We start from the raw sequence: 11,040 nt of genomic DNA, 5'->3' as shown, positions 1-11,040 counted from the left end.
CAAAGTTATCAGTTAAGTCTTGGTTTAAAGTCAGTTAATATGCTATCAATTAAGAAATAGTTTCAGACATGTATGGGGAGGATTCTTATTGGCTATGAACGAGCAATTATAAATTTTGGACTTCCATATGTCCCAAACTCTACGATTATATTCTGGGTAGAAGCGTCTTAAAAATATTGGGATAATTCATATATATAGTTAAAGTGATTTTACTCTCATTTCAAATTCAATGTACAATCAACATGATCTTTTGATATACAATTGATAAGTTATTGAATATACATTCAAAGAGTTGTGATATCCAAATGAAGTTTATCAGCAAGATAAACTCACCATCCCTCCTGCTCATATATACATAAAGGGGGCGTTTAAATGAAGGCAATAAACAAAACCGATCATAAGTCAAGAAAACCAATAGAAATCGAACTCATTTCTATGGGAAAATATACAGTTTTCTGTTTGAATCATCGTTGGGGATGCTTCGAAGCTAATCGAGATTTCCACTCTTGTATAGCAGTAAGCAAGGTCATGTTGGGAGTAAGATTAAAATGACTCAACTTTTTCTTTGTGACCGGAGATGCATCGTGTCGTTCAAGCCATGCTTCTATCGCTCTACGCTCATATGTGAAACCGTCAGCTGCAACATGTGGATCATCCATAACTTCCTGTAGCATGTCGTGCAAGGTTCAGTCGCAGTCTAGTATTCTTGGTTGGATCAATAAATCAATATGATTAATGAATTTAGATCGGTTTTGCTAGTGAAATTCACTCTTAGGTAATCAACTAATTACAATCGTACACAAAATTCTTTAAAGTCAATATCATCAAGATATCTGCTATATTGCGATCATAGAAGCTATGATCAGGGTCTGAAAAGAGCCTTTATAGTACCAAAGGAGAATACAGAGTTAAGTGAAACTTACATGTAGAATAGGGCAGAAATAATGGCTAGGCGCAAAAATGCTGTTGCGTTCGACTTTCATACTAGCATCAGCAACATCAGCTAGTTTTTTCAGAATCGGTAGGACTTCTGTTTCAAGGTCAGGTCTATCTCTGCACCTGAGTTTGCAACAGTCTAATGCAAGTCTCGTCATCTCCTCTACCTCAGCCAGCGGCCAGTCTTTGATGGAGTCATCTAGTATATACGGCAAGGAACCACTGGCAATCGCGTTCTCCATGACCAATAGAAGCCCATTTGGAATTTGAGCAGTTAATAACTGAAGAAGTATAATCCCAAAAGAGTACAAGTCGGATTTAGGTCTGACGGTACCAGTTCTTTGATACTCGGGGTCTATATAGTACAAAGTTCCGGCAAGCAAGGAGTTACCGAACATGGTAACTGAATCAGGAATGTTGTTAGAAACGAGTTTGGCTAACCCAACATCACTGATTTTTGTTACGTAGTTTCTTCCTAGAAGGATATTCCCAGGTTTGAGATCACGGTGCACAATTGGTTCGGGCTTTCTGCGGTGTAGGAATGCAAGACCACAAGCGATTTCAAAGGCTATACGAAACCTCGCAAACCATGGAAGGGGTGCTTTTCCTTTATTGCAAAAAATATGTTCTTCTAAGCTTCCGTTTTCCATGTACTCATATACAAGGCAACCCATTTCGGAACACACTCCAAGTAGTAAAACAATATTTGGATGGCATAATTGGCTAAAGATTTTAATCTGCACATGGTATCATCATCAAGATCATACCCAATAGATCATACTCATAGAAACTATGATCAAAGTTAGAGGTGTTCAACGGGGCGGGTAGGCCCAACGGGTCAATAACGGGTCGGGTCATTAATGGGCTTGGTGTAATGGTCGGGTCGGGTCAGATACTTATAGAAATTGATTGCAAAAGAATTTACCACTTTTTCTATATTTTTATATGGTATTATTATATACATAGGTGGGTCGACCCAACGAGCCATAAAGTAGAATAAAAAAACTATTATATAAACTTTTTAAAAACGGGTCAAAGTGGGTCAGGATTAACAGGCTTTGACCTGCCCCGACCCGTTTAAATTTGACATGAGCGACCCAGACCTAGTCCATTTAAATTTTTGACCGACCTGCCCGTTGAATACCTCTAATCATCAAAGTATGAGGATAACAACAGATCATATCATTATCAAAAGAGATAAAAGGTTATTATTGTAAGACTTGAAACTAAAGTACCTCTTTGAGAAACTCTTCCTTCTTGTGAGTGGCATCGTGCTCAAGCACCTTAATCGCAACAGCCGTGTGATCAAGTGTACCTCGATAGACTTTACCATAACCACCTTTACCAATAACCTTTTCCACAGAAAAGTTGTCAGTCGCCGCTTTAATCTCATCTGGTGTGTACCTTCTAATTCTCCTTTCGTTGGAGATAAGCGCATCAACAATTTTCTGTCTCTCCTTGAACTCTTTCAAAGCATTGAGTTCTGCTATCTGCCTTTCGTAAGATTCTTTAGCAAGTAAATTTTTAGCAGCTCTGGCATCTTTTACAGCTTGCAAGTGCTTCGATTTCTCGTGCTCTGCAATTTTCCTTAGTGTTTCTTCACGTTCTGTAGCAGCACTTACTTTTGCTGCTTCTTCAACACATTCTGAAGAAAGTATTCGTACCTACATTTTTTTTATCTCTCTTTAGTTTGATGTCGTGATCATCATCATACCCAATATATCTCGTTCATAAAAGTTATGATCAGAATCAAGCTTGGATGACGACAAACCACAAAACCTTTAGTTTAACGTGCAGACCACAAAAACTTCCATCCTTTAAGGCCATATTCTTTTCCATGCCATTGTCATGCTATATACTAAGTCGGTTCCACCTAAGCAGAACTTAGAGGACTCGAATGTATGCAACCTTACCCTTAATAAGGCCATACAACACCAAAGCCTTAATCTTGAACGACAATGCAACTATAGTGTCAATTAACAAAAGCGTACCTTCTTCTGAGCATGAACGAGATCTTCACAAGCCCGATTATACAAAGCAAGTGTAGTTTGCAACTCCAAGCGCAATTGTTCTACCTCATTATTCAATTCAAACTGCAAACAAATGAACACTTAATACAATATGATTCATCATCATGAATCTTTTGACAAGAAACTTGGCTAGTTGATCACTCTAAAACCCTTTTTTATATCTTCGTTTCAAGTTCAAAACAAGCTTAAACTGAGTGTGTATAACAAGTTCAAAACACAAAGAGAATGGATCGAAAAACACAAACCTGTTCATAGGATATATGAGAATCGGGTATGGACATTTGCGCGGTTGACGAAAGATCAGATGACAAAGAACTATGACTTGCCTCAATAGAAGAGGAAGAGTGCAAAGGAGTCTGGCCTGTAGTCACCGCTATAGGTAATTTATGCCCATGAGTTTCTTTTAACAAGCTCTGTTGATCAATTAAGGCTGCACCAGGAGAACAAGATTAGCAAGATCATCAAAAAATCAGACAATTTGATAAGGAAAAATCCACTAATTATAATCAACATTGTTTTGGTTAGAGTATATAATATATTTGAAATCTCGGTCATTAACTTAAACTTTTAGTTGACTTGGTTCCTTGATATAGTATGAGTAGTCAATGTGACAAAAAGGTCACAGGTTCAAATCTCAATTTTGTTAAATCTAAAATCACGCTTCTAGATTGTTAAATGTTTTAAGGTTGTTAAATCTTTTATGTGAATTAAACTTGAAGAGATTACAAACACCAAAATTACAAGTCTTTGCAACCTAATACAAATTTCTAGAAATTGAAGTTACAATGAATTTAATTAACTTAAAATAAATAAATAACTTTAGACCGAAAATACTTTAAGACAATACTGTCTACGAAGATGTAAAAAATTTAGAAATTGAACTTATTAATTGTTATATATGTATATGTATATATATATATATATATATATATATATATATATATATATATATATATATATATATATATATATATATATATATATATATGGTAGAATTAACTACCCATGATTTTCTCACTTTCTTATATTTTAGGAAATAAAAATAGAAATTTTATTTATTAGGTTTTAAATTAGAAGTAACCGTAACTTTTAATTAGTAAAATCCTAACAGATCAGTCGTGTAAAACTACAAGGCCCAAGAAAATAGAAAGTTGCAATTAGTCTAGCTAAAATTTAGCTTCAACCCTATAAATGTGCCTTTAATTGAGCGCACTAATATTTCAACCTTAAGAAACTGCCGTAGCTTCAAAATAAAGCTCTATTTTCTTATTTCTTTTGCACACGGATTTTTAGCCTCATGTCCTTAATTATAAAATTAATATTTTATAATCTCCTTGGCCCTACTATTTTCATAGTATTTGCCAATAACTTTCATGGAATTAAACCTTAGTATAATTAGAACTTATTGTTATACCTAAACTTTTGTACCTTTTATACTCTAAATTATCCAACAAATTATCCCTCCAATTCAAGTAAGATATTTCGTGCAAGGTATAAGGAGGACATGTGTTGCATACGAGGGCAGAGCAAAGATTTTAGAAGCCCTATTTATTTTTACGATTCAAAATGGAGCCCTGTATTATATCAAAAATAATTTTTTTCCATTTCAAGAAAAATAATTCAAGACAATATGTATTGTAATATTATATTGTAAAATTACTTCAAATTAATATAAAAAAAGTTTACAAATAAATCACTTAAAAATTGTTGCTCTGAACCGAGGCTGAATAGCATCAATTAATATTTGAGGCTACTTATTTTGGGCCCTAGGCAGTCGGCTACCCGAATATGCTAAGAACCGGTCCTAGTTGCATAAACACTTCAAGTCCAAAAAGACTCTCATGTGAAGGGGCATGTTAGAGTATATAACATATCATAGAAGCTCAACTATCAACTTAAGTTTATAGTTGAATAGGTTCATTAACAGTTTAAACATACCGTTTGAGATCATTGAGCTGCCGAGTTTGGTCTTTACTCTTCGTTTGGAAACAACAAATATATCACATGTATCAGGTGCGCTTTTTAAAACTAACTGTGGAATGCCATGGCCTTTTATGCTCCTGTTATTCAAAATGACAAAATTGTAGTTAGCTTAAGAACATTGAGTATATGAAACATTGTCATAACGTAGTTAATCATATTACAATACTTAAGCTTTTGGTTGTGTTGTTTTCTTGACATGATATAAAAGCCAACATGATGAAACGTCAAGTAATTGAATCTTATTAAGCTTTTATTTCAAGTGAAATATCTAGCGCTATATGTATAGAAACGGAATTATGTTGCATTTACACTTTTTAGCGTAAAAAGGACTATTGTATGAGGTGGTGTGATGAAATATATAACATATTCTAGGGCTAAAATCATTTATTAAAGCTTTTGATTAAGTTGAATCCTTAAAAAAGAACTCTCGTGATAGTGAAAATGAGTTTTATGGTAATTGATTTTCATAAAATGTGTTATTATTTTTATGGTAATTGATAATTAACCTCTAATTTTCAAATATGTATTTTTCTACACAATTTTCAGTAAATCTTAATAACAAAATTATTAGAACAGATGAAGTATAATAACGAACCTTACATATTAATTTCCTTAAGTAAACTACATTAAATTTTCATTATCATTTTAGTATTTTATACCAATAATCAAACAAAATGTTAGTCACCATTGGTAGACAAAACGATAAAGAGAATAATGAGTCTATATATACCTCCAAATCCGATTAAGTGATTCAGATCCGAGCACTAAGCTTCTTACACTTGATTTTCTTATATAGTCTACAAGTCCGGCCGAGATATTTTCATATTCAAGCAGCAAGGTCTCAAACTTCACCTATAACACATTGAAATTAATTTTATAAGTAAATTAAATATATGATACAAAATAAACACAATCATTAAATTTATTGAAAGATTTTTTTAACATATTCCAACAACTTAAAACTAATGACCAAATGAGCCGTAAGAGTAATATAAATGAGTTGAGATGATAAAAACACAAGAGCTGCTCTTGTGAGAGACCGCCTCTCGATTAGACAACCTCAAACAAGGAGTTTATATTCTCATAATATGTATGAGATAAGATAGGCTTTTTAACCCGTGAATAAAATTCTTTCTTATATACAATCCTTAGAGTTGTATATGTCATTTTCCATAAATTTTATATTTATTAATCTATATTTTTAAGTACGGCGCATAATATTTTTTTTGCTACAGACTCTTTAAATATCAAATCTGAACTTAAACCGCCTCATACAACAACCTATGAAGACACAATGCAACGAAGGGAACTAAAGACTATGAAGTAGTTACCTCGCCAGGTTTATAAAGCCTCTTATAATGTAGAAAGATTGCTTGAGCTTTTTCTCTTACATCCTCCATATACTTTGCTACTACTTTCGAGTCTAATTCTGTTATAGGAATACTAGTTCCCGCTGAAACCATTATTCCATTATCATTATAGTTAGTAACTCAGTCCTCTTTTTGTTTTATTTAATAAGAAGTTATAAAATCTAACAAAATACATAAGAATTAGAGGTTGAGCAATGAGCTAAACGTAGTACAATGTGTTTTATGGTTGAGATTTCATAATATGTTATATTTTTTAAAAGTTTTTTTTACTTATTTTATTTAGACTCAAGCTAAACATTTTTAAAATAATCTAAAATAAAATTTTTTAATAAACTTACTTATTTATTTAGGCTCAAGCTAAACAATTAGTACTTGTCACAATAGAGACATCCAATTTTACTTGATTCATACCCCTAATTCCCTTATAAGAATACATTTTAGAAAAGTATAAAATTTTGGCTTCTCAAAACCCACCTTTTTGGCCTCACAAAATGATACTTCTAATATAAAAGAATTTAAAGGAAGACTCATCAAAATTAACATAATAAATATTTTTTTTAAAATAAAAGTTTCTAAAATATACTTTCCTTCGTTTTTAATAGTTGTTACTAGGGATGGACATGGGTCTTGAACCCTAAGAGTCTAGAACTGACCCGACCCTAATTTAAAGAGTCTAGGTCCACCTAATTTTGGACCCTATGGATCCAGGTTGGATTTGGATATATGACCTTAGGGTCGAGGTCCGGTTTCGGCTCTACACGTTTGAGATTCAGATCCGACCCATGAACTCATTTATATCATTTTTAAAAAATTATATATTAGCTATCATGTGTATTTAATTGTTTGATTTGAAATTTTATTATATTTTTGAACATTACATGATTTTGAACTTTGTCCGGGTCTAAAATTTTCAGACCCTACGGATTCGAGTTTGGATCAAATGAAAAAGTTTAGGGTCTGGGTCTGGATCTGGATCTTGTTGGACCCAACCCAAATTCAACCCATGCCCATCCCTATACTCGTTACATTTCTGTTTTTTACCCTATCCAATGCACTATTTTAATTTTTAATATCTATAAATTCATGTGATAAAAAATTTTAAAAAGTTCATATTATAAAAATATGCATTAATACAAATCAAATAAGATCCTACTTAACTATGTTTTACATTATACATTCGGAATTATATGCCAAATAAAATCAATTCATGAACAATAGTTGCTACAGAAACCGTGGCAACTATTAAAATCCAAAGAAATTATTTTATAATTCTTAAATAAAAGAAAATCACTTCCAGTTTTTTATATCGATTATAATTAAATTAATTTTCTTTTCCTTTTATCCGTATGAATTCTCCATTCTACCTTCGAATACAAAAATTAAACTAGGAAGAATAAAAACTTACAAGGAGTAGGAATGTGGGTGACGATGGGCATGACATGAACAAGCACAAATCGATCAGCATGACACAACAAATTATCAACAGCCCATCTAACGGCCCGTTTGCTTCCGTTACCACGACCGTTACTGGTGATATTAACTGCCACTGCTACGGTGGTCATCGCTATATATAGTAGCCGGGCCGGTTGTCTTGGGTTCTCAGCTGATGATCTTACAAGAGTTCAGTCTTCCAAATAATAATACCTTTTGATCAGGAAGAAAAGGAAAGAGGAGATGAACACGTAATTATGTTACAAGGTTGTTTGACTTTCGGGAAACAAACACGTATGGAAATATATATACTCCTATTTATATAAAAACGATTTTTCTAATCTATATACTAGTTATCAAGATTCAGATCCATAGATTTAGACAATAAAATTAATTATCGAGTATTTGAAATTTTATTAGAATCTTCTTTAAGATAATGTTACATTTATCTATTTTAGAAGATATTCTTTTTCTATTAAATTTAAAATACTTTCACCGTTTTAATTTCTTGCAACGTTTGCTTTTTCACGTAGTTCAATATATTAATTTAATTTTTAATATCTTTAATTATATATGATAAAAATTTATAAAAATTTGATATTAATAATCTTTGCAATGAAACGAATTAAATAAGATCTCACTTGAGTATTTTTTAGCCTATAGATTAAAAACTAATCACAAATTTGATAAATCAATAATGCTATTTTTCTAATATTGCAACTAATTTGAAATGGAGGAAGTAATTACCAAATTTGTTATTTAAACCGATGCACCAGGTTTCATAGGTTAGAAAAATCGTTAACTAAAATATCACTTTAATATTTTACTCTACTATGTTCTGAGGTTGAGGTGTTTGACAAATGATTGATATAACTGATTACAGTGGCTGATTTGACTAACTGATTTTATTGACTGGTTTGATCAGCTGATTATGAACCCGCAGCTATAAACAGTTTATTCAAAAAAAAACTGCTTATTCATAATAATAAGTTGTTTCAATCAACTAATTTTGCCAAACATTAACATTAAATACTTTGACAATCTATTTCTTTATTTGTATCAAAATAAGCTAAAATTGTCCAATAAACTATTTTTCCAAACAATTTTTTTCAAGGGAATGATAAAGAGATTGAAATAATCTTTTTTTTTTGAAAGGAGATTCAATTTAGGATGGCCAAAGTAATTATTTTGTCTTTTTGTTAGTTAGTTTGAAAATAAGAGAAAATAAAAAGTAATAATATATTAAAATAGTTGGATTATAAATTATAAATTAATAATGAGACAAATCAAATTTGAAGGAAAATAGAAAAACACCATCTCACAATGTATGGAAAATTAGTTGGATTAAAATACTTCTATAAATCATTTCTATGGAAAAACGACAAAAAAGAAATACTTCTAAGAAACAAAGGAATAAATACTACTCTGAAGAACGAACTTGGGTAATAGGAGATTAGGAGCCGCCTGAGAAAACAAGTTGACTTTTTTATTTTCTTTTCCATTTTTTTTTACTTCATAGATCCAAAATATTAATTATTTTCTGGATTATTAATTCATGTTGTTCAATTTAAAAATCAATACTATGGTGTACTTTTGCAATTAAAATACTCTTGTTCTTCTTTTGTGTACAATCTATTAGAGTATTAGTTAATATATTTTCTATTCTAAATTACTTATAATTATAATGGAGCAATTTTCTTTTAAATTAGTTTTAGAGATTGTTTGGTTGCTTTCAAATCCTCTTATAATTTATTTTATAAGAAATTGTTTATTTGGATTGGTTTAAAATTCCATATCAAACGTAATTGCAATTAACAAGAAAATTATTTTCTCTGACAAAGGAAATACTCTCTCTAATTCACTAAAAATGGGACATTTACTTTTTTACGCTATTCAATATACTTATTTAATGTTTAATATCTCTTATTATTCATAACGAAATATTATAAAAAATAGATGTTAATAATCTTTGCATTATGATAAATCAAACAAGATCTTATTTAATTATGTTTTAATTTATAAATTAAGAAAAAAAATACAAATTAAAAGTACTAAAAGAATAAAATCAAAAAATTAATATCCCATTTCGTGAATTGGAGGAAGTAATTGATATTTGAGATCTATGGAATATGCATAACAAATTAACCACATTAAAAATTGTATTTTAAAATATATTTTACTCTCTACATCAGTCAATAATTTTTTATTAATACTTAAGCTGCCTTCAATCGATTATGCTGGAATATGCTGCGGAGATTATCCGCAACTACTACTATTATTTTGTGCTGATTTCTCTACCTTATTTCCTTTTAAAAAAATCATATCCTCCAATATTTTTTTAATCTTTGAACATTCAACTCAATTATTTATTATTTACGTATTATATATTTATAAAAATTATATTAAGGTGTTTGCCGCTAATTGAGCATATGAAAACGAAACCGTACCTCTAAACTGATGCCCTATTGTAGTATTGTATATTCTTGAACCAACTTTCCTTACCGATTCATACTCTCTCATTTTTATTTGTTCTTCTCATTTACTTTTTTGTTTTTTAGATTTTAAATTTATAATGCAAATTTTTTTTGAAAGGATCCCAATGCAAATTTTAAGAGTTAAATCATAGTCAAAGTTTGATATTAAAATTCATAAATACTATTGGAAAATAACATATGAAAACGAAAGGAGTAATATATTAAAGCTGATTAAATATAACAAAAACCAAAAAATTCAGAAACAAAAGTCGACAAAATGTAAAATTTAAGGTCTGTAATTTGATTCTTTCTACAAGCTACAAAATTATTATATAGTTATAATTTAAAAAAAAATTGTCTAAATTTATTTATATATATGTAGTATAATTTTGTTGATTTATATTAATTTAGTATCATTTTATTACCTCTAAGATTTAAAATTCTAACTTGGCTTCTACCTTTGGCTTATGCTTTATTCGATTGAATCAACAAATCATAGGACATTGAAAATGATCAAACTTAAAAAAAATCCTTATATAGGTTAAAATGTCAACTATATAGGGTGTAGACTCATGCATCAGGCATGATGAATGCTGGACAGCAACATAAAAGAGTAAATAATGGCAATAATTTGGTGACTTAGTCAACTATGTTTACTAACAAGTTCAATTAATCAATGTCTCCCTTCTGTCAGACAGATACTCTTGGTGAGGCAATCAAGATTTTATGAATCAATAATGCATAACTGGATATACTATATATTTGCTAACTACCTTATAGTTACTCCTTTCACCATAAGTGTCCCATCTACTTTAT

General features: G+C 30.6%; 1 protein-coding gene across 2 annotated transcripts; it reads right to left on the bottom strand.

The window, feature by feature from the left end:
* Positions 1–193: 193 nt before the first annotated feature.
* On the bottom strand, positions 194–8,026 carry LOC130816055 (U-box domain-containing protein 34). 2 transcript variants are annotated; one of them, XM_057682628.1, is made up of 9 exons: positions 7,725–8,026; positions 6,281–6,402; positions 5,680–5,801; positions 4,905–5,026; positions 3,212–3,396; positions 2,928–3,029; positions 2,172–2,600; positions 924–1,673; positions 194–665 (listed from the first exon to the last, which is right to left on the bottom strand). In XM_057682628.1, the coding sequence occupies exons 1-9, from the start codon at positions 7,879–7,881 to the stop codon at positions 465–467; spliced, it is 2,190 nt and encodes a 729-aa protein (XP_057538611.1). In that variant the 5' UTR covers positions 7,882–8,026; the 3' UTR covers positions 194–464. The 2 variants fall into 2 exon arrangements, with proteins under 2 accessions (XP_057538611.1, XP_057538612.1); XM_057682629.1 differs by lacking the exon at positions 6,281–6,402 and having other exon boundaries at positions 7,725–7,885.
* Between the last annotated feature and the right edge of the window lie 3,014 nt (positions 8,027–11,040).

Source organism: Amaranthus tricolor, chromosome 6, assembly GCF_026212465.1.
Source record: "Amaranthus tricolor cultivar Red isolate AtriRed21 chromosome 6, ASM2621246v1, whole genome shotgun sequence".
In the NCBI taxonomy this organism is placed as follows: domain Eukaryota; kingdom Viridiplantae; phylum Streptophyta; class Magnoliopsida; order Caryophyllales; family Amaranthaceae; genus Amaranthus; species Amaranthus tricolor.
Note: the sequence above shows the minus strand (reverse complement) of the source record. Positions and strands in the feature narration are given on the sequence as shown.